Source organism: Fusarium odoratissimum (genome assembly GCF_000260195.1).
Source record: "Fusarium odoratissimum NRRL 54006 unplaced genomic scaffold supercont1.8, whole genome shotgun sequence".
NCBI classification, from domain to species: Eukaryota; Fungi; Ascomycota; class Sordariomycetes; order Hypocreales; family Nectriaceae; genus Fusarium; species Fusarium odoratissimum.
In genome coordinates, this window is record NW_022158694.1 from 735,938 (window position 1) to 754,329 (window position 18,392).

Below are 18,392 nucleotides of genomic sequence, written 5' to 3' on the forward strand. Positions count from 1 at the left end.
GGACAGCTACCTATCTATCTGAAACCAGAGATATGTGGTTGAAATGGAAACTCCGGTTGCCACGGTAAGCTTGTTAAGTGACATGAACTTATCTGACTTCTTAAATACTCGTACCCTTATCAAAGCTTTGATGTGAAAGGTCCCAGTTCACGCTGACTGAGTGCCGTACTTAGCTTGCCAACGTTACGCTCATTGTTACCCTGTAACTGTATATGGATACACTAATAGACGATGGCAATCTGATTACACCCAAACGGCACCTGATTTTCAGGTCGAAACACCCTACACGACTCAGAGAATATGGCATTATCGATGCTTGACTCATGAAAGCCAACATCAAGAGCATGTCGTCAGGACCAACCCCCTCGACCTTACCCAAGTCGGAAAGGCGCTAAACGTCTGGTATTGGATGCCCCGCGACTGCTGCCGGGCATGGAAGACCCCCGCCGAACTGTCTTTGCCTCTCAGTACTTGGCTTCTATGGGAATCCATCCAAAAGTCGGAAAGCCTCCCCCATTCAATCTAATCTTTCACTAGCGGGTGCTTAACCACTTCTATGAAGCTATCTTTCGGGAAGTCTTACTCACATGCCTTTCTTTCGCTCACATCTTCCATCTTCCATCGCTACAGCATCAAGCTATAAGGTAGCTTCGACAAGACCTCAAGCTACAGCTCTTACATCATCATATCCATACGTTATCGCTATCGTGGAGGTAAAATAACCACACAGCTTTTGGCTATAAACAGCTCCAACCCTCCCCACCAAAGGCGTGCTTGGTTCCGAGTTACTTTTCCCGCAGCTTGATGACAGCAACAGCAACAGCGTCGTAATCAGCTATACACCTCTCAAACCAGGCCAAGGCAGCAACATGGTAGCTTCAGAACTCACCGCGTCTGCTAGAGCTATGCGCTCCACGCCCGTCAGTGGTGATGAGTCAAGCTCGAGCTTACCCAAGCCCCTCGCACCTTTGCGAAACCGCGCGGCTGCTAGCCAGAGCCCATACATCCGGGGCCAGGCTGAAAGCTTGGTTTCATGGCAGCTCTTAGACGATGAGGCAGTCGAGCGTTCGCGCAAGGAGAACAAGCTTATCTTCCTGCATATCGGCTACAAGGCATGCCACTGTAAGTTGCGTGATGATTAGTTTCGAAGCGAATTCTATCTTACACTGTGTTGCTAACGGCCACAAGTTTGTCGACTCATGTCGATTGAGACCTTCTCTAACCCCGACTCTGCCTCTGTATTGAATGAGTCTTTCATACCAGTTATCGTCGATCGAGAGGAGCGCCCCGACCTAGACGCCATCTACATGAATTACGTCCAAGCTGTCAGCAACGTTGGCGGATGGCCCTTGAATGTGTTCCTTACACCCAATTTGGAACCTGTTTTTGGTGGTACCTACTGGTTCGGGCCCGCAGGACGAAGACATCTCAGTGACGACAGCACCGAAGAAGTACTCGACTCTCTGACTATCTTTAAGAAAGTTCGTGATATTTGGATCGATCAGGAAGCCCGATGCCGAAAGGAGGCAACCGAGGTTGTTGGCCAGCTCAAGGAGTTTGCGGCTGAGGGTACCCTGGGTACAAGGAGTATCTCGGCACCCTCAGCTTTAGGTCCGGCTGGATGGGGAGCACCAGCCCCGAGCCATGCGAGCACTGCCAAGGAGAAGAGCACTGCAGTTTCAGAGGAGCTGGATTTGGATCAGCTGGAAGAGGCTTATACTCATATCGCCGGCACTTTTGATCCTGTTTTCGGTGGATTTGGCTTGGCACCTAAGTTCTTGACACCACCCAAGTTGGCATTTTTGTTGGGGCTTCTGAAGTCTCCAGGCGCTGTTCAGGATGTTGTCGGAGAGGCTGAGTGCAAACATGCCACCGAAATTGCGTTGGATACAATGCGTCACATTCGTGATGGGGCGCTGCATGACCATATCGGAGGCACTGGATTTTCGCGATGCTCCGTTACAGCGGATTGGAGCATTCCTAACTTCGAGAAGCTTGTGACTGACAATGCGCAATTACTCTCCCTCTATATTGACGCGTGGAAGGTTAGTGGTGGAGGTGAAAAAGATGAGTTCCTGGACGTTGTTCTTGAGCTTGCCGAGTATCTTACTTCGTCTCCGATTGTTCTGCCTGAGGGCGGTTTCGCTTCAAGTGAAGCCGCCGACTCTTATTATAGGCAAGGTGACAAGGAGAAGCGCGAGGGCGCCTATTATGTCTGGACGCGGCGAGAATTCGATTCAGTGCTTGATGAGATTGATAGCCACATGAGTCCTATTTTAGCGTCCTATTGGAATGTCAATCAAGATGGAAATGTCGAAGAGGAAAACGACCCCAACGACGACTTTATTGACCAGAACATTCTCAGGGTTAAGAGCACCATCGAACAATTAAGCACCCAATTCAGCACGCCCGTGGAAAAGATCAAAGAGTATATTGAACAAGGAAGACGAGCTTTAAGAAAGAGAAGGGAACAAGAACGTGTGCGACCTGACCTGGATGACAAAATTGTTGTAGGCTGGAATGGTCTCGTGATATCAGCTCTTTCCAAGGCAGCATCGTCGCTGAAGACACTGAGGCCAGAACAAAGCTCCAAGTGTAGGGCTATCGCAGAGCAGGCGGCTGCATGCATCAAGGAAAAGCTTTGGGATGGCAATGAGAGAATCCTATACAGGATATGGTCTGGAGGTCGTGGAAACACTGCCTTTGCAGATGATTACGCCTATATGATCCAAGGTCTCCTGGATCTTCTCGAACTGACAGGAAATCAAGAATACCTGGAATTCGCAGACATTTTACAGCGTGAGTCGTCGCAATTCCCATCCCATTTGACGCACCCCGCTGACCATGCCATCACAGAAACCCAAACCTCGTTGTTCTATGATGCCGATGGCGCCTTTTTCAGCACTCAAGCCAATAGTCCTTATACGATTCTCCGCCTCAAGGATGGTATGGACACGTCATTACCATCAACCAACGCCGTCAGCGTAGCTAATCTATTCCGCCTTGCGAACCTGCGTTCGAATGACGACTTGGCAGCCAAAGCTCGTCAGACGATAAATGCATTTGAAGTCGAAGTGGTGCAACATCCTTGGCTCTTCCCTGGTTTACTCCAGGGTGTTGTCACAGCTAGATTGGACGGAGAGACGTCGAAATGAAATGTTGAATATAAACAGCCCAGGATGGCGATTTTTATCAAAGTGCCTAGGAACCTAGGAAATAAAGTGCACGAGTTGTTGGAGTCGGCACAGTCATCCCAAGGCGTTCAAGGGACAGTTGGTATAAGGAAAAGAGGAGTTCTGAATAGCGCATAGCATTCTAGGAACTAGTCGATGAGTGAAATTGAATACATGATAAATGTAGACTGTAAGGTCTTTGCTACACTCTGTAAATACGCATAAGATATTATCAAATTTATCATTTCAGGGGTATCTAATCTACATCGGCCACCAGCCCCCTCCCCAAATATTGATCCGTTAGGCTCACTGAGCACAAAGGGTCGACAAATACAATATCTTGAAAAGAAAGGGGATCGTCCATAATTCCTTCGGTGGGGGATCTGCTACTCCTTTCTCAAGATCTAGATGTATCTCCAGTGCCCTTGCGGTTCATCAAACCAGTAAAGAAGCTTTGCAGTTGCTCGTTGTCAAAGTCCTTGGCCATATTCGCAGCAGGTGTATCGGCCTCCTCCTCTTCGTTACTTGGGGAAGAGCTAAATGCATTACGATCCTGTTCATGTCAGCAAGTTGTTCAGAGCAGTAAAGTGGCTGTATCTTACCTTGAGACGCTGCAACATATCATCGGCATCGACTTGAATACCACCCATGTTGAACTGTACAGGTCCAATGTGCTCGCTGATGCTCGTCTCATCGCCAGTGTAGTCGATGTGACGAGTGCTGCGAACGATGGCATTGTCGCTGCCTTTCTCTGGCAACTTGGCCTTGAATGCCTCGAGAATCTTGAGCTGCTTCTCAAGAAATTCTTGAGTGTCGTCACTCTCCACTGTAATCCACCTCTCGCCGTGCATGGCATTTTCAACAACTGCGAGACCACCACTATTAGGATCGCGGCACCATCCCTCGTACCGCGCAATCGCACTTTTTTGTTTCCTGATTTCCGCTTCCTTGTCGCTTATCTTGTCTGCATCGTCAAACGGCATAGAGTCGAGAGGAGTGCTGATATCTTCAGACCATGAGATTGAAACAGGCTCCGGATCAAAAGAACCGCCAAGAACTCGAATCTTGCCCCACGAATCCCAGTTGGTTGGGACGACAATCTTGTCGCGGTCGATAACGTTGTGCTTTAGTGGGTGCCGCTTGAGAAGAGATGTGATTCCAAGGGTTGAGTGAATGAGAGAGGGTAGCTGAGAAGGCGTATTTTGCGAAGTATAAATAAGAGAGGCACCATCTGGAGATTGTTAGCATTAGACCAGAGGCTTGGAAACAGGCCAACGTACGTCTCAGCAAAATCGTTCGCAGATATTGTAATACCGTATCAAAATCTGGCTCTTTCCAACCCTGACTCTTTTCAAGAAACTCCATTTTTTGGGCCTGTATGTGTTAGTATACTTATCATAGGCTACAAGAGACAGTCCTTACATTCTGGCACACCACGCAAAGTGGCAGACCCAGAGGCTCCTCCCATTCTCCTGGCCCCAGAGGCAGTGCACTATCTCCATCGCCGCCGGTAGCCGTAGCTGAGGGTGTTCCATCTAGGTTAGTTGTTGCGCCCCCTCGACCTCTTTCTTTCCAAGTGGACATGACTTCCTCCATGAGGGCATGCTGATCTGTGTCGACCTTTTTGAGAACCTCTTGTATAACCTGAACCCATGTCCATATTTGTCGTAGCCATAGATGCGGCTGTGACCAGTCTAGAAGAATGATAAGAGAGGTATTGGGGATCGTTTCAGGGGTAAGGAGGGGCGCAACGAGAGATGCAAATTCGGCTGAAGGTTGGGAGAGGAAGTAGAGCGAAACTCGTGCCAGAGTATCTAGAATTATTAGTACATCGTTCTGAGGCTGATCTGGGCGTTGGTGCACGAACCGTCTTGGTCGGCGTCGAGAACGTCGTAGTATGTATAGCCCAGCGCAAAGTTGTTCGCAATCGGCGGTATCTTAAGCCGGTCCGCATTACGTTTTGACTCGGAGCTGGAGAGCGATTCGAGGAACTCTCTTTGGTTCTCGGGAGTGCCACCTGAGTTTCAGAGGCTCATGATCAGCTACCTAGCTCTTCAACAGAGCTGTCTAGTTACGACATACCTAGCACAATGAGGTTCTTTTCCGGTAGTCGTTTGCCACTGGCGACAGACTCTAGCATAGAGGTCCAAAGATCCTTCTTTTGTTCGCCATCGCGGCCTTCGGAGTCTCCTGAGCCCGTTGTATAGATCGATACTCTGTTGGTGTTGGCCGCCATGATCCCGGTTGTTGGCTCACCGAGCTCGCTGGTCAACAAATTGTCGTATAAGATCGCAGTGCGTTAGGTCATGAGTATATCTCCTGTGGCGAAAGAGGACAGAGATTGTCGGCAAGTCTGCCTCAAATTGACGTCTAAGTAGAGGGACAGTACGCGTTTGGTGTTGATTCGATAATGCTAAAGGAGATTTAAGGTTGTCGTAGGGGCATCTTCGCTCTGCGTACAACAACGACAGCAGGGAAGATGATGCAAGCTCTCGGTTCGATCGTGGGTGTCCCAATCGTCGATAATCGATTCGAAAAAGTCGCTTCAACTTCCTGGGCAGTTTGTGGTACGTAGATATCGTCGACCGCTGTCTTTCATCAAAGATGAACGTGGCCAGGGTTACCACGTACCAATTCCCATAGGATTATGGATTGGCACTTGGATAACACCCCGTCATTTTAGCGTTCGGTCCGGAAATTGTCCCGCCAAAAACAGCTACGCGCTGCAGCTCTTGCAGCTTTAGCGCACGGACTCCCTAAAGCTTCAGTGGACGTCTCATATTCTGACAATAAATGCGACTTCATTACTCTGTACCATATAAATTTTGCGACATTCACAAGGCTGCGCAAGAAGCAGCGAAAGACGCACCATGAATAAGATACGCGCAATCCAGGCGCTTAATAAGAAAGAGATAGAAAATGGAATGTGAGTGCTTGATTTCCTCTCCAGTATTTCCAGAATCCCTGCTAACAGATGTGCTCAGTACCCCAGAAGCTTCCTGGCATACAGACTATCGAGACACTGCCTACGTCTACTTTGGCGGTCTTCCTTACGAGTTATCCGAAGGCGATGTAATAACGATTTTCTCACAATTTGGAGAACCTGTATTCTTGAAGCTGGCTCGCGACAAAGAGACGGGCAAGTCGAAGGGGTTTGGCTGGCTTAAGTATGAGGACCAGAGAAGTACCGACTTAGCGGTTGACAACCTTGGCGGAGCGGATATTGGTGGTCGCCTGATCAGTGTCGACCATGCGCGATACAAAGCGCGGGATGATGAAGACCCCGAAGAGTTCAAGGTCGGCTGGGAGGACATGCTTAGGCGAGAGGGACAAGCGCTGTCAGAAGATGAGAGTAGCGAGGAGGAAGTGAAGCGACCGATGCTACCAGAAGAGCGAGAACTTGTGCTTCTGATGCAGGATCATGATGACGACGACCCCATGAAGGGCTTCCTGATCGAAGAGAAGAAGAAGGAAGTTGAAGAGGCGCGGCGCAAAGCAGAAAAGAAGGATCGAAAACACAAACACAGACATCATCGGTCACATAGATCGAGGAGGGATGGAAGCGAAGGAGACCGCCACCGTAGATCAAGACGAGACGAGACTCCCGAAGGCAAAGAGGACCGACATCGTGATAAGGATTCCCGACGACACAGAGATGATGACCAGGACCGAGAAAGGAGACGAGATAGGGATAGAGATAGGCGAAGGGAGAGGAAGGATGACGAGGATGATCGTGGTCATGACCGAGATCGGAGGAGAGATCGAGATCGAGAGCATAGAAGGCATAGGGACGACGCTCATGACGAGTCACGACACAAACGACGCAGGGAAGAAGACCAGGAGGAGAAAACATCAAGGAGAAGGAGTAGAAGTCGATCGCCATGACGGCGCGACGATTAAAGCACATTATGCTGTAAAACAATATTTCACTCGGTCCAAAGTAGCTCTACTTATCCTGAACCCCTCAAACGCCCATCCCAAGTTTGCCCAGCATTAAGAGTCGTATCCCTTGTGATCATTAGCTTGCCTTGTAGCAGGGCCTCACTTGGCTCATGTGTTGCCCAAATAACGCTTCCAACCTTCCCTTACGCAGTGTCGCTTTCCATCTTCGCCGTCAACAATAATGAACTTCTCCCATCGTGCATCATGCCCAGCTCCTATAACAACAAGACTATCATCGCCGATCCAGCCAATGACGCCCTTTGGAGGCCGTGATGTTCCTAGAACAGTGCTCTCTGAGAAAGAAATGCCCCCTATAGCAGCTTCATCACCAGCCTCAAAAGGCGCTGAGCTGAAAGAGTAGACGTCGGAAAAGACTCGAGGCATCAGTGGAATCTTGCTGAGGATACCCCACTTCCCCGTCCCGTCACCGGGGTCTGATCCAGAAGCGCCGAGCTGTTGACTTCGGCTCATTCCTGGCTTTCGTGGATGTGGTACGTCGAAGATGTGAAGGGTGGACTTGTCAGAGGTACAGGCAAGCATCGTTCCGCAAGGTGAGAAGGCAAGAGAAAAGATAGTCGCAGGATCAATGCCACGCCGAAGTTCAGCAAGCCTGGCACAGTTGCTTGTAGCGTAAACACGGATTAGTGTACCTGTTTCGCTTGCACTGGCCAGAAGTTCGCCATCTGGGCTCAATGCAATGGCCTTGAGGGCTGAAGAGTGGGCCGGAATGATGCTGACATTCCCGGTCGCCAACTCGATCAGTTGTATCTGTCCAGCAGTTCGGCCGGGGAAGGCAAGCTTCTTCTCAGAAAGACAGCAAAGACCGAGGAGATTATCTGCAGTTTCGTAAACATGAAGTAAATCAGGAGGTTTGGCGAACGAGTAGACGCGCACGCTATTTTGTAGGACAACAGCGATGCGCTCCCTACCCAGTTGGACGCCACGAATTGCTGTCAATGCTGTGATTTCCAAGGCAACTTTGCCCTTCATGTCGTCCCATATTATAGCCTATCTCTGGTAAGCGAAGAGCTCGACAGTTTACCATGATAGCTTACCTTGTTCATGGCAAACTTGGGCGACCTGCCGCCACCAACAAGAGCAAGGTAGTTGGTTGTACCCATCATTTGAACGAGGCCGATGCCAGCGTTGAAATCTATGAGGCTGTGAGCATGTGCGTGTATTAGCCTTATATGATGGACATACCTCTTGAAGCCTTGAGAAGGCATGACTTTGTGTGGAAGACTGAGATGAGTGTTAGTGAAGGGAAGTACACAGGATTGTAGAAGATGACTTACTGCAGATACCTGAGCCAAGGCCTACAGAAAAGCAACTTGCATCGTTATTGAAAGAGACAGACAGTACAGCCTCAGTGCTAGAGGCCTCGATCGGTGGCCGTACGTTCATCGTGAATGAGTTGATATGTACAAGTTCAGTCTAGGCCTACGGATCTAATGTTTCCGATGCGAGAGCTGAGAGGGGTAAGTCAAAGCTGAGGCGAACGTGATGTTGATGATGATGTCGAGAAACAAGTTTCGAGCAATAATGATTGGTTGATGAAGTTTATCAGGGAATGTTACCATGAAATGAATAACATCTCGAAGGCTCCGAAACCTTATGTGTGCTTATTATGTAGGTTTATTTGATGTCGCTTATAGATCCACCACTGATGAGTAGAGCCTGTACCTGCGTATCGGAGGCTTGATTTAGACTGCGGAGAGGCTTTATGAGAAACAAGATTGTGTTATAAATCTATGAATGAAAAGAAAATTCCATAATAACAACGGTAATAATGTGTCTTATATCCAAAAGCAGGATCATAGACAAAAGGGAGCGTTCGATGTTAGAGTAACTCTTGTTTGTCTACTATGTCTCATCCACTGGACAACTCGAACCGCGTCACGGTACCTAACAGCCACAGTCCTTACATTCAGCCACTGAGACCAACAATGTATTGTGGCGCAACTCAATAGGAGGTTCTTTGAAGACTTGACTTTAAGTTAAAGGGAGAAAACAATCTACCTATCCTTAGTCCAGGAGCCTCCTAAATTTACCATAGACCATCCTAAATTTACCTAAGTATTTATGATGAAAGTCCCTAGTTTTTTTTACCATTGCCGAGAGATTTCAAGGGACAGAAGAATGATATCACGTGATGAAACAAAAGAATGAGCTCTGATTGAAGCAAGCGCCACAGTAAGGCTCGTTGAGGGTCCGCTAGTGGTCCCTTGGGCGGGAAGGCGGTCTGGCTTTACAGGGTGCTGGAAAGTGTGGATTTCGTAGTGTAGGGGTGCACCTGCTGCTCCAGCTGGCATTTGTTAGCACTGGCACTCTAGCTTAGGCACTTCCCCTGAATCTTAGAGGAGGAACGATTGGCCAGGTGTGAAATTGCCCATACCCCTTGAGCAACCCAAGTCCAACACGACCCGTATCCTTCTCTCCTGGCTCTGGCTCCTAGCCTCCTTTAACATTTTCCCCTTGGTTCAGGTTCCCCAAGTTTCCACTTCAACCACCGCAAGCAAAACCATACTCGATTTGAGTCGTTGCTCGACGTTTGGTGCCTTCGACCTATTCCTGCCGTATCTCCTCAGCTTCACCTTAACTTCGCGAATCCAATCTTCAAGATGTCGTCCATGGGCGTATGTGCTATCTCCCCTCCGGTCCTGTTCTGTCCTGTCGTGTGGATGCCACCGCCGTTGAAGCTACCGTTTTCCGCATGATTCCATGGACCAAAACTTTCGCGCGTCTACCATTTAGATCTCAGCTCGCTAACTCCTACTCCCCAATAGAAGATGATCCGTCGAAAGAAGAATGTCAAGAAGGGTATTCAGTTCTGCCTGATGGTCTGCGGTGCTTCAGGCACTGGTACGTGGCCCCTTGCGAGAACAGCTGCGACGACAGCTACAATGGTCCCGTAACGATTAAAACAATACATCAAGCTTACAATCGACAGGCCGTACCACGTTTGTCAACACACTCTGCGGAAAGAGCGTTCTCGATCACAAGGAGTCCGACGATGCTGGCAGCGCCCACGTTGAGGATGGTGTCAAGATCAAGCCCATCACTGTCGGTACGTACATCCAATTATCGTTACATGCATACACGATATTAATTGGACTATAGAGCTCGAGCTTGACGAGGAGGGTACTCGCATCTCCCTCACAATTGTCGATACCCCCGGCTTCGGTGACCAGATTGACAACGAGGCTAGGTAAGCTAGTATCGCGGTCCATGTTTTTACCCCTCCACTAACCCAATGCCAGCTTCTCAGAGATCGTCGGCTACCTCGAGAGACAATATGATGATATTCTTGCCGAGGAGTCTCGTATCAAGCGTAACCCCCGCTTCAGAGACAACCGAGTCCATGCTATGCTTTACTTTATCACTCCCACTGGTCATGGGTATGTTTTATAAGCTCCTAATTCTTCGGACGCGACTGACGTTTGCAGCCTCCGAGAACTCGACATCGAGCTCATGAAGCGCCTCGCTCCTCGTGTCAACGTTATCCCCGTTATTGGTCGCGCCGATTCGCTCACCCCCGCCGAGCTCGCCGAGTCCAAGAAGCTGGTTATGGAGGACATCGAGCACTACCGCATTCCCGTCTACAACTTCCCCTACGACATTGAGGAGGACGATGAGGATACCGTTGAGGAGAACGCTGAGCTCCGTGGCCTTATGCCTTTCGCCATCGTTGGATCCGAGGAGGTTGTTGAGATTGGTGGCCGCAAGGTTCGCGCTCGTCATTACCCCTGGGGTGTTGTCGAGGTTGATAACCCTCGTCACTCCGACTTCCTTGCTATTCGATCTGCCCTGCTTCACAGCCACTTGGCTGATTTGAAGGAAATCACCCACGACTTCTTGTACGAGAACTACCGTACCGAGAAGCTGTCTAAGAGCGTTGAGGGTGCTTCCGGAAAGTGAGTTTTGACCAAAATCTCGGATATGGACCACAGCTGACCTGTTTTTAGTGCCGATAGCTCAATGAACCCTGAGGACCTTGCCTCTCAGTCAGTTCGCCTCAAGGAAGAGCAGCTCCGACGAGAGGAGGAGAAGCTGCGCGAGATCGAACTCAAGGTGCAGCGCGAGATCAACGAAAAGCGACAAGAGCTATTGGCCCGCGAGTCCCAGCTCCGAGAGATCGAGGCCCGCATGCAACGAGAGGCTGCTTCTCAGGCCACTGGCACACCTGAGCCCAATGGCGAGGAGCCACTCAACTAGACCTATCACTTCACATTTTAGGTCTTTTGCGGTGTTTCAAAAATGCGACGTTGGACTATTGTCTATTGCTGGCGTTGGTTTTTCCTCTCCCACGACTGAAGAGAAAGATGAGAATATTCCCCCTGCTGCTGAACAATTGAGTTGTCGTTTTCTTTTTTCTTCGCCGCCCTCCTTCACTCATCAAACGTCTGCTATTCTTAAAACGATTCTGGGCATGCCATCTGGAAACGGTTTCCCTGGGATGGCGGGCGGCTACCCATTGTTTAGAAGCATTCTCAAGGGAGGGTCATTATGTATCTGGCTGTTGTAGGGACGCAGCTTGCGGGGAGTGTCTTAACGGGATGAAGACGCCCTTGCGCTACGATACGATGCATGCAGACGACTGGCGGATAGGACATATTGCCGTGTCCTGGTGCCATCTTGTGGTCATATTAGACTTGTATTGGGCGTACATCGTTGTCCATTCTTGGGCGACACAACCTTGATTGTTTCTTTTTTCTAGTGGCCTTCTAATGCTGATATCAAATAAATTCAATATTTTTTGTAATACGATTGTTGAACTCTTAAGCACTTGCTAAATCTTGAAACTTGGAAATACTCATGATGCCTAGGTTTATGATGATGACTATCAATTATCCTGTCCTGAGTATAAGCCGCTTAGACAGCCCAATCAACGCGTAGTAAGGGAAACCAAACTTTCCAGAAACGCCAAAAATCCATAGTCTGACTAGGGAAACCGTCCGCAACACAACAATTAAGATAGCTTTTGAATCAAACACAGCTCGCATAACACAATCTTGGTAGCACAGTGATGGAAGTTAGGAACCGAGTCATCGGTCCACGGTCTCGTGTCTACGCCTCGTTAAACTTTTACAGGTCGGTATTGCTTAGTTATTAGACTGGCTGTTGAGAATGCGCAGAATAGCGAGGAAGAGGTTGATGATGTCGAGGTAAAGGCTGATGGCAGCAGCAATCTCCTCCTCGACATGGTGGTGGCGAAGGACAAGCTGGGTGTCGACGAGGATGTAGCCACTGAAAATCAGAGCAGCAAGGCCGCCGTAGATGAGCTCGCCGGTAGAGCTGTAAGGGAAGAACATGGCCATGAAGCTGAAGATAACGAGACCCCACAGGGCACCGAAGAGGTAAGGCATCCATGATGTGAAGTCGTACTTTGTCTGACAAGCGAAGAGAGTGAGGAAGACAAAGATTCCGGCAGTAAGAACGACAGCGTTGAGAACGATGGATGTCTTGTAGAATGATACGATAACAGAGATGGTGTAAGCTTCGGCGAGGGTGAAGAGCGAGAGGAAGAGGAGGTTAGTCGGGTAAGACTTGCGCTTCCAGTAGGTCAAGCCCATGAAGATCATGGCACCAAAGAGCTGTGAATGCGTCAGTCGTTCATGTTCATGATCCCGCTACTCAGTGAGAACTTACCGAAGCCCAAACGACACCGGGGTGGCTCTGGATCCAGTCCTTGTAACCAGTGCTGAAAAATGTGAGGCTGCTCACTCCAGCAGTGGCGAGGAGCTGGACAGTGAGGATGGTGTAGACCTTGCGAACGAACTGGTTGCGGATATCAACAGTAGCCTCAGCCACAGAGCCGCCGAACTGGACATCATGTCAGCATTTCTTAATTCGCCTTGCATCAAACGTGTCTATTCCTACCTTGAAATCATCGGGGAGGTTGTCCTCGCTATCGCGGGGCGCACCAAAGAGGCCTTGGGTCTCATCGCGAGCAGCCGAACCCTCAGCGTAGGCGGGGGGCGCGTGGGTGTAGTCGTCGGGGTCGCTCTGAGGAGCTGGCTGGTACTTGGTGTTGGAAGCCATCGCGGCGATAAGTGCGCGTACTTAGCGAGAAGTCCTTCGATCGTTGGTGGGTTGAGTTGGTTGAAAGAAAGGTCGCACGAGGGAGGTGTCGTAGCAGGATTGGTTTTCGAGGTTAAAATGGTTAAAGTGATGGAAAGTTCGGGTCACTCATCGATGATGCGAGGCCCACAGGGAAGTGCTCGGGGAGGTCATGTGGGGGATAGAATGGGGGAAATTGTGGCGTTTTAGGCAGCTCAGGAACGGGTGGCGGTGCAAACTATGGCGTCAGCTCTCCACTTTAGCTACAGCTCCATGTTAGTGATATCAACCGACTTAATTTCGTACTCTGACCATTTCACGTTGAGATTTCATTGTGAATATAGAACTTGCATTGATTTCTGTTATTTGCTCCAAACATTCAATTCGATGAATATTGGCTATAGCAAGTTACATCTCGCACTTTGCTCAATATGCCCAGATCAACACTGTCCGCATTCATAGCCTTTCTGATATCACGCCTAGTCACTTGTAAAGGTTTTGCCCATTCCAGAAACTAGCCTCCGCTCAGGCGAGACTTAGCGGCCTCACTTGGAGGCTGGTGTTTTCTGCTGCGCAGGAGGATCAGGCGATCCCATGCTCAAGTTGAACGCAGGAGGGTTCGATGATGGCCTGGGAGCCGGAGATGGACTCGGGGGCGTCATCTGCGGATAAGTACCAAAAAGGCTGTGGAAGTGACTGCCCTGGGTCGAAGGTGGCATCAAAGTGTTATAGGGCCCAGTAAGAGTTGCCGTTGTAAACTGATCTCCGGTCGGCGTCGAAGTCGGGACCGGCATGAGTCCACCTCCGCCATTCAGTGCAGGCGAATGGCCCAGTCGTTGGGGATAAGAACCCTGTTGCTGTGCTTGCGGAATGGGCGACCACGACTGAAAGTTCGATCCTGGGATTGAACCTGGGTAAGCCAAGCCAGAGGGATGACTTTTCTGATCATACATCGTCGTTGCAATAGACTTGTCCATGGATCCAGTTTGACACTCAAAGCGGGCCGTCGTGTGGTTCTTGTTGGGTGTGAAACTACGCTGATAGTCTCTCTGCAATGCGTTGATTTGCTGAGCAATTGGAAAATGCTCATACAAAGCGTTTACTTGCCCGTTGAAGAGCCCGGAAGCTTGAGGTTGACCGGGGAGGCTTAGTGCAGGGCTTGCCATCCAAGGTTGATTGTCTTTATTGAGCGGGAGTTTCAGATAAGAGGGCACCCCCCCTGGGAGAGTGGGCTTCAATAGAGAAATATCGTAAACAGGCTTCTCTTCCGTCGTGGTCTGGATCTGCTGTGGTGGAACTTGACCAACTTCCGTGGGTTGTGTCTGGTCAGAGCTCTCCTGAGAAGATGAGATTGCAGAAGATGCTGATGACGGAGTGGACATCCCAGTAGCGAGAACGATTCGTCGTCGTTTCGGATCATCAACCAACGTTGAAGGTGGATAAGGAGAATCGGCACCGTTACTAATACTGATGGTTGTCTGTCCAGATGACAGAGCGGCTCTCTTGTTGGAGTTTCCAATCGAATGTTCGCCCGAGGACTCGGGTTGGTGAGGTCTATTTTCTAGCTCGCACAAGGGCTGCGGTGTTTCTGGAAGCCGAACTAGGCTCATTTCCTGGTCCACCGACTGAGAGTCCAGTAATTGTGTCTTTCGCGAGCTGATAGATTCGACACTTGCCTCCCTCTGAGGACTCAGTCTTTCGACAGTGTCCACAAACTCGCTGAACTCTGGCGGTGGTGTAGGTTCTGAGACCAGCTTTTGGAATGACGCTGGTATCGCGTTCTCCGAGATCCAATCCATGAGAACCTGAGCAATCTCATTGCTGTTCGTCTCGAGAAACATCAAGTGCCCGTTGCCCAGTATGTTCTTTTCCTCAAGCTTGACCAGATCGCATTTGACGCCAGCTTGTAGCATGAAAACCACCGTCGCCCAGTCGTACATGCCATGCGAGCTGGCATGCGCTGTGACAACCGCATTAGGCACTTTCTTGATGTTGATGAGCTTGCGAGGCTTTGGAGACTGTACGAAACACTCGCTCTTTCCATCAGGCGAAGTAAGTTGGGTTATGTCGAGCGGGTTCTTCTCAGGATGGTCATATCCTCCATGTGGATGTGCTGGAGGATCGTAGGTAAGAGGAATGTCCGTCAATCCGTAGATTCGGGTCCCTTCCTCATACTGAATGAAAGGTGTGTACTCGCGGTACGGATTTCGTTCTTTGGGGCATGCCGTGCCAAAAGGAGGTCCTGGTGGCTCGAGAACAATGGCACCAGCGACGAGGTCAGGTTCAACGTCGGTAGCTAACCAAGCCGCAGCTCCACCTGATCCTTCACCTACGAGGATAGACTTGCCGACATGGCGCAGGAGCGCTTGGAGGGCATTCTGAGCGAGAGACTGGCGTTCCACTTTGTTGAGATGAAGAGTCTCCAAGGAAGCGCAGTACTTGGCAAAAATGGGATCCCCACGCATTCCAGTCTATACAAAGTCAGCACTTTTGTGTATAGACACAGGTTTCCACGCTTACGCCAGGCCATTTATCGTGAAACTTAGCCTTTGCATATTGGAGGGGCACGCCGACTTCTCGAGGTACACCAGGCGCCGTCAAGCTTGATTCGACTCCCCTTGCCGGGATAGAACTGGAGCTGGCGCCTGCTTCGCGGTGGATGTAGTGGGAGGTTGTCAAAAAGTTGGAGCGACCAGAAGGGGGCAAATCAACGATAAAGACCTGGAAGCCTTTGTTGAGGAAGAACGAGGCCCATCCAGGCTGACCATCTGGCTTGGTTGTCTAGACCTACGGGGGGTTAGAATCAGTCGGTGTGATGAATATTGATAATACTGCTCACCTGACCAGTGTGAAAGTCTCCATGGATGAGGATGATAGGGTATGGATGGTGTCTCACTAGAGGTTGCAAACCCTCAACGTACATCTGGCCAACGATGTTCTTCGCAGTCGCAAGTGTTGAGCCCATGCTCCAGTCGACATTTACGAAGAATGTTGTTCGATAAGAAGCTGCTTCTTCATTCTGAACCGTCGGCTTTTGTGCTTCTTGTTGAAGATTGGGTAACTCGGCGCTTTGGAGATCTTCAGGCCGAGAATCGGATAGGGTTGGGCGGGTTGACGGGTCCGCAAAGGTCTTCTCACCCGATGGAGGAGAAGTTTGATTCATATTGAGTCGTTGGCTCAAGAGTCTTGTCCCATGAAAAGAAACGCCTAGAACCGGATTTTGAGCGCCCGGTGTCGCTGAGCTGCGCCTGGAAGAACGCCTCGAAACGATGATGATCTAGTGAAAAAGAAAGATTTGTTAGAAGGCTGGAAGGACTAGCCGATTATCAGGTGTCTGCGCGCCGTCACTTCTCGGCGAAGAGAGTCAATGGTGGTGGTTGAAGAAAGAAAAGAGAAGAGAGGTTGGCTGGCTTGCTTGAGCCTGAAAATAGAGGCAGACAGATGAGGCCCTGGCGAGCCTGAGCGACGGCGCCTTCAAAGAATGTCCTTGCAAAGCCTAATAATACGGCGCAAGCTCTTGTTCAAGATTATGTGAAATCCAAGTTTCCTCTCGGTGGTCGAGACGAAAGGTATGGTTTGAGATGAGTGCGAGGTGTGAATGAGTTGCTCGCGGGTGGAGGATGAAAGACCGACCCTCAGATTCTGACGATACATAATACCAGGTAATTCTGGTGCCTTCATTTGACGCTAAAAAGAGCTGAAGGATGACAATGCATTTCCATGCTCCCTTTGTATGTTATTGCTTGGTCGCTGCCAGTTGTCGACAGCCATTGAATACCTAGGCAATGATTGTTCCCTGCGAATGCTAATAGGCGATGCAGTGTCAATCATTTCAATCGTCCTTATATCCTTACAGAAATTGCGATTTCTCCTTTGTCTATTACCAATCTTTAGCTATATGTAATTGATGTGCAAAAGCTCGGAGTTCCATTGTTCAAAGATTCCAGCAATTGTGGGCACGCCACAGCTGGCCCTTTCGTTTCAGGCAAACCACCTAATCGTAAAAGAATAGATTCCCGGATGAGAAAAACATATCTCAGTGTGATCTTTTGTATCAACTATTTCCTTTATCATCAGCAAGCGTGGCCGTAGTCCTCCATAAACGTAAATAGATCATGATATTAGAGCAGCCAGCTCTAGCAACTCAACCAGATAGCACATCATATCCCACAACAGCCAACGCCCGTTTCCTTACATCATGAGTTGAAGTTGAATGTTCATGGTGACACAGGCTCAGGAGCATCATCCTTCATATCCGGCACCCAGCCCTTTGGCCTCTCACTCCCTCTCACCACAAGTCCATACCCCAACCTCTCAACCTTTTTGACACTCTGCCTCATCACAGCCATCTTACCTCTCCAATCCTTCGTCGGCACATCAGGTAGGATCTCAAACTCACACCCAAGCTCTTGAATATCACTCATGATATTTCGTCCTCCATCACCGGCCAATTCACCATTCTGAGCTGTCGTGACAGTTGCAAAGCGCATCATCTCACCAAATAGATCGAAGATACCGAACATGTAGTCATTTGGCGTGAGGGGTATATCGCTGGGCATAGCAGCTTGTGCTTGTGTGGGTGTGATGAGGGTTTGGTGGCGGAGGTAGTGTGCGAAAGAGAGAGCCTCGACGAATTCTTCCAGACAGCGGAGGGAAAAGGTGTAGCGATAGCGATTGACATTTTGGACATCTGGTGCGATTCCTTTGAGGAGTTTAGAGATTTCTTCGAGGCGTGTATCCATGTCTTGTTGGATGTGAGGAGGGAAGTCCTTGTTGAGATGCTTGACTCTGTGGTGTGTGAGCAGACTTTGACTGAGATTGCTACTTTATGAGCGAGCTTACCTCTGAAGGGTAAAGATGCTATAAACTGGTTAGTAAAACTTGCACTTATAAAATTTAAGTATTCAAAAACTCACATCTTCTTACTCTGAGCAGTAACATCTCGCGATGCCTTCACAATCCTCTCCCGTCGATCATGATGCTCATCAAGCTCATCACGGAACCCTTCAAACATATCATGGAACCTGCCCCTCGGCCCAGCCTGCTTCAGCGGGCCCGCATTCTTCACACGAGCATTGCCGTCGCGATCTCTCTTAACACCGCCCGACATTATGATTCGATTGTTAAAGAAATGCAGGCTATAAAATAAGATGGTGGTCGATGATGTTGGAGGTTGGTTCGAGGCGGGTCTTGATTTGTTAGTGCGTGTTTGCAGGG

At 49.5% G+C, this 18,392-nt stretch overlaps 8 protein-coding genes across 10 annotated transcripts; 3 read left to right on the forward strand and 5 right to left on the reverse strand.

Moving 5' to 3' along the window:
- The first annotated feature begins 87 nt into the window (after window positions 1–87).
- FOIG_06042 (uncharacterized protein) lies at window positions 88–3,452 on the forward strand. 2 transcript variants are annotated; one of them, XM_031205001.1, is made up of 3 exons: window positions 88–1,122; window positions 1,189–2,799; window positions 2,857–3,452. In XM_031205001.1, exons 1-3 carry the CDS (start codon window positions 870–872, stop codon window positions 3,153–3,155), a joined length of 2,163 nt encoding a protein of 720 aa, XP_031065250.1. In that variant the 5' UTR covers window positions 88–869; the 3' UTR covers window positions 3,156–3,452. The 2 variants fall into 2 exon arrangements, with proteins under 2 accessions (XP_031065250.1, XP_031065251.1); XM_031205002.1 differs by having other exon boundaries at window positions 88–2,799.
- FOIG_06043 (uncharacterized protein) lies at window positions 3,316–5,856 on the reverse strand. Its single transcript, XM_031205003.1, has 6 exons — window positions 5,256–5,856; window positions 5,041–5,190; window positions 4,596–4,987; window positions 4,454–4,547; window positions 3,776–4,404; window positions 3,316–3,726 (listed from the first exon to the last, which is right to left on the reverse strand). Exons 1-6 carry the CDS (start codon window positions 5,407–5,409, stop codon window positions 3,571–3,573), a joined length of 1,575 nt encoding a protein of 524 aa, XP_031065252.1. The 5' UTR covers window positions 5,410–5,856; the 3' UTR covers window positions 3,316–3,570.
- A 111-nt stretch (window positions 5,857–5,967) lies between these two features.
- Window positions 5,968–8,125, forward strand: FOIG_06044 (uncharacterized protein). Its single transcript, XM_031205004.1, has 2 exons — window positions 5,968–6,099; window positions 6,158–8,125. Exons 1-2 carry the CDS (start codon window positions 6,044–6,046, stop codon window positions 7,056–7,058), a joined length of 957 nt encoding a protein of 318 aa, XP_031065253.1. The 5' UTR covers window positions 5,968–6,043; the 3' UTR covers window positions 7,059–8,125.
- FOIG_06045 (uncharacterized protein) lies at window positions 6,156–8,980 on the reverse strand. The gene is made up of 4 exons (XM_031205005.1): window positions 8,411–8,980; window positions 8,319–8,357; window positions 8,171–8,268; window positions 6,156–8,123 (listed from the first exon to the last, which is right to left on the reverse strand). The coding sequence occupies exons 1-4, from the start codon at window positions 8,517–8,519 to the stop codon at window positions 7,224–7,226; spliced, it is 1,146 nt and encodes a 381-aa protein (XP_031065254.1). The 5' UTR covers window positions 8,520–8,980; the 3' UTR covers window positions 6,156–7,223.
- Window positions 8,981–9,429: 449 nt separating this feature from the next.
- FOIG_06046 (uncharacterized protein) lies at window positions 9,430–11,933 on the forward strand. Of its 2 annotated transcripts, none has more exons than XM_031205006.1 (7): window positions 9,430–9,751; window positions 9,902–9,977; window positions 10,066–10,182; window positions 10,236–10,323; window positions 10,376–10,513; window positions 10,562–11,029; window positions 11,081–11,933. In XM_031205006.1, the coding sequence occupies exons 1-7, from the start codon at window positions 9,737–9,739 to the stop codon at window positions 11,328–11,330; spliced, it is 1,152 nt and encodes a 383-aa protein (XP_031065255.1). In that variant the 5' UTR covers window positions 9,430–9,736; the 3' UTR covers window positions 11,331–11,933. The 2 variants fall into 2 exon arrangements, with proteins under 2 accessions (XP_031065255.1, XP_031065256.1); XM_031205007.1 differs by having other exon boundaries at window positions 9,436–9,751; window positions 9,905–9,977; window positions 11,081–11,896.
- On the reverse strand, window positions 11,690–13,340 carry FOIG_06047 (uncharacterized protein). The gene is made up of 3 exons (XM_031205008.1): window positions 12,996–13,340; window positions 12,765–12,938; window positions 11,690–12,709 (listed from the first exon to the last, which is right to left on the reverse strand). The coding sequence occupies exons 1-3, from the start codon at window positions 13,155–13,157 to the stop codon at window positions 12,218–12,220; spliced, it is 828 nt and encodes a 275-aa protein (XP_031065257.1). The 5' UTR covers window positions 13,158–13,340; the 3' UTR covers window positions 11,690–12,217.
- A 248-nt stretch (window positions 13,341–13,588) lies between these two features.
- Window positions 13,589–16,338, reverse strand: FOIG_06048 (uncharacterized protein; the record flags this gene model as incomplete). The annotated part of the gene is made up of 3 exons (XM_031205009.1): window positions 13,589–15,646; window positions 15,696–15,956; window positions 16,015–16,338. 3 exons carry the CDS (start codon window positions 16,336–16,338, stop codon window positions 13,721–13,723), a joined length of 2,511 nt encoding a protein of 836 aa, XP_031065258.1. The 3' UTR covers window positions 13,589–13,720.
- A 635-nt stretch (window positions 16,339–16,973) lies between these two features.
- FOIG_06049 (uncharacterized protein) lies at window positions 16,974–18,359 on the reverse strand. Its single transcript, XM_031205010.1, has 3 exons — window positions 18,092–18,359; window positions 18,018–18,035; window positions 16,974–17,963 (listed from the first exon to the last, which is right to left on the reverse strand). Exons 1-3 carry the CDS (start codon window positions 18,283–18,285, stop codon window positions 17,393–17,395), a joined length of 783 nt encoding a protein of 260 aa, XP_031065259.1. The 5' UTR covers window positions 18,286–18,359; the 3' UTR covers window positions 16,974–17,392.
- Between the last annotated feature and the right edge of the window lie 33 nt (window positions 18,360–18,392).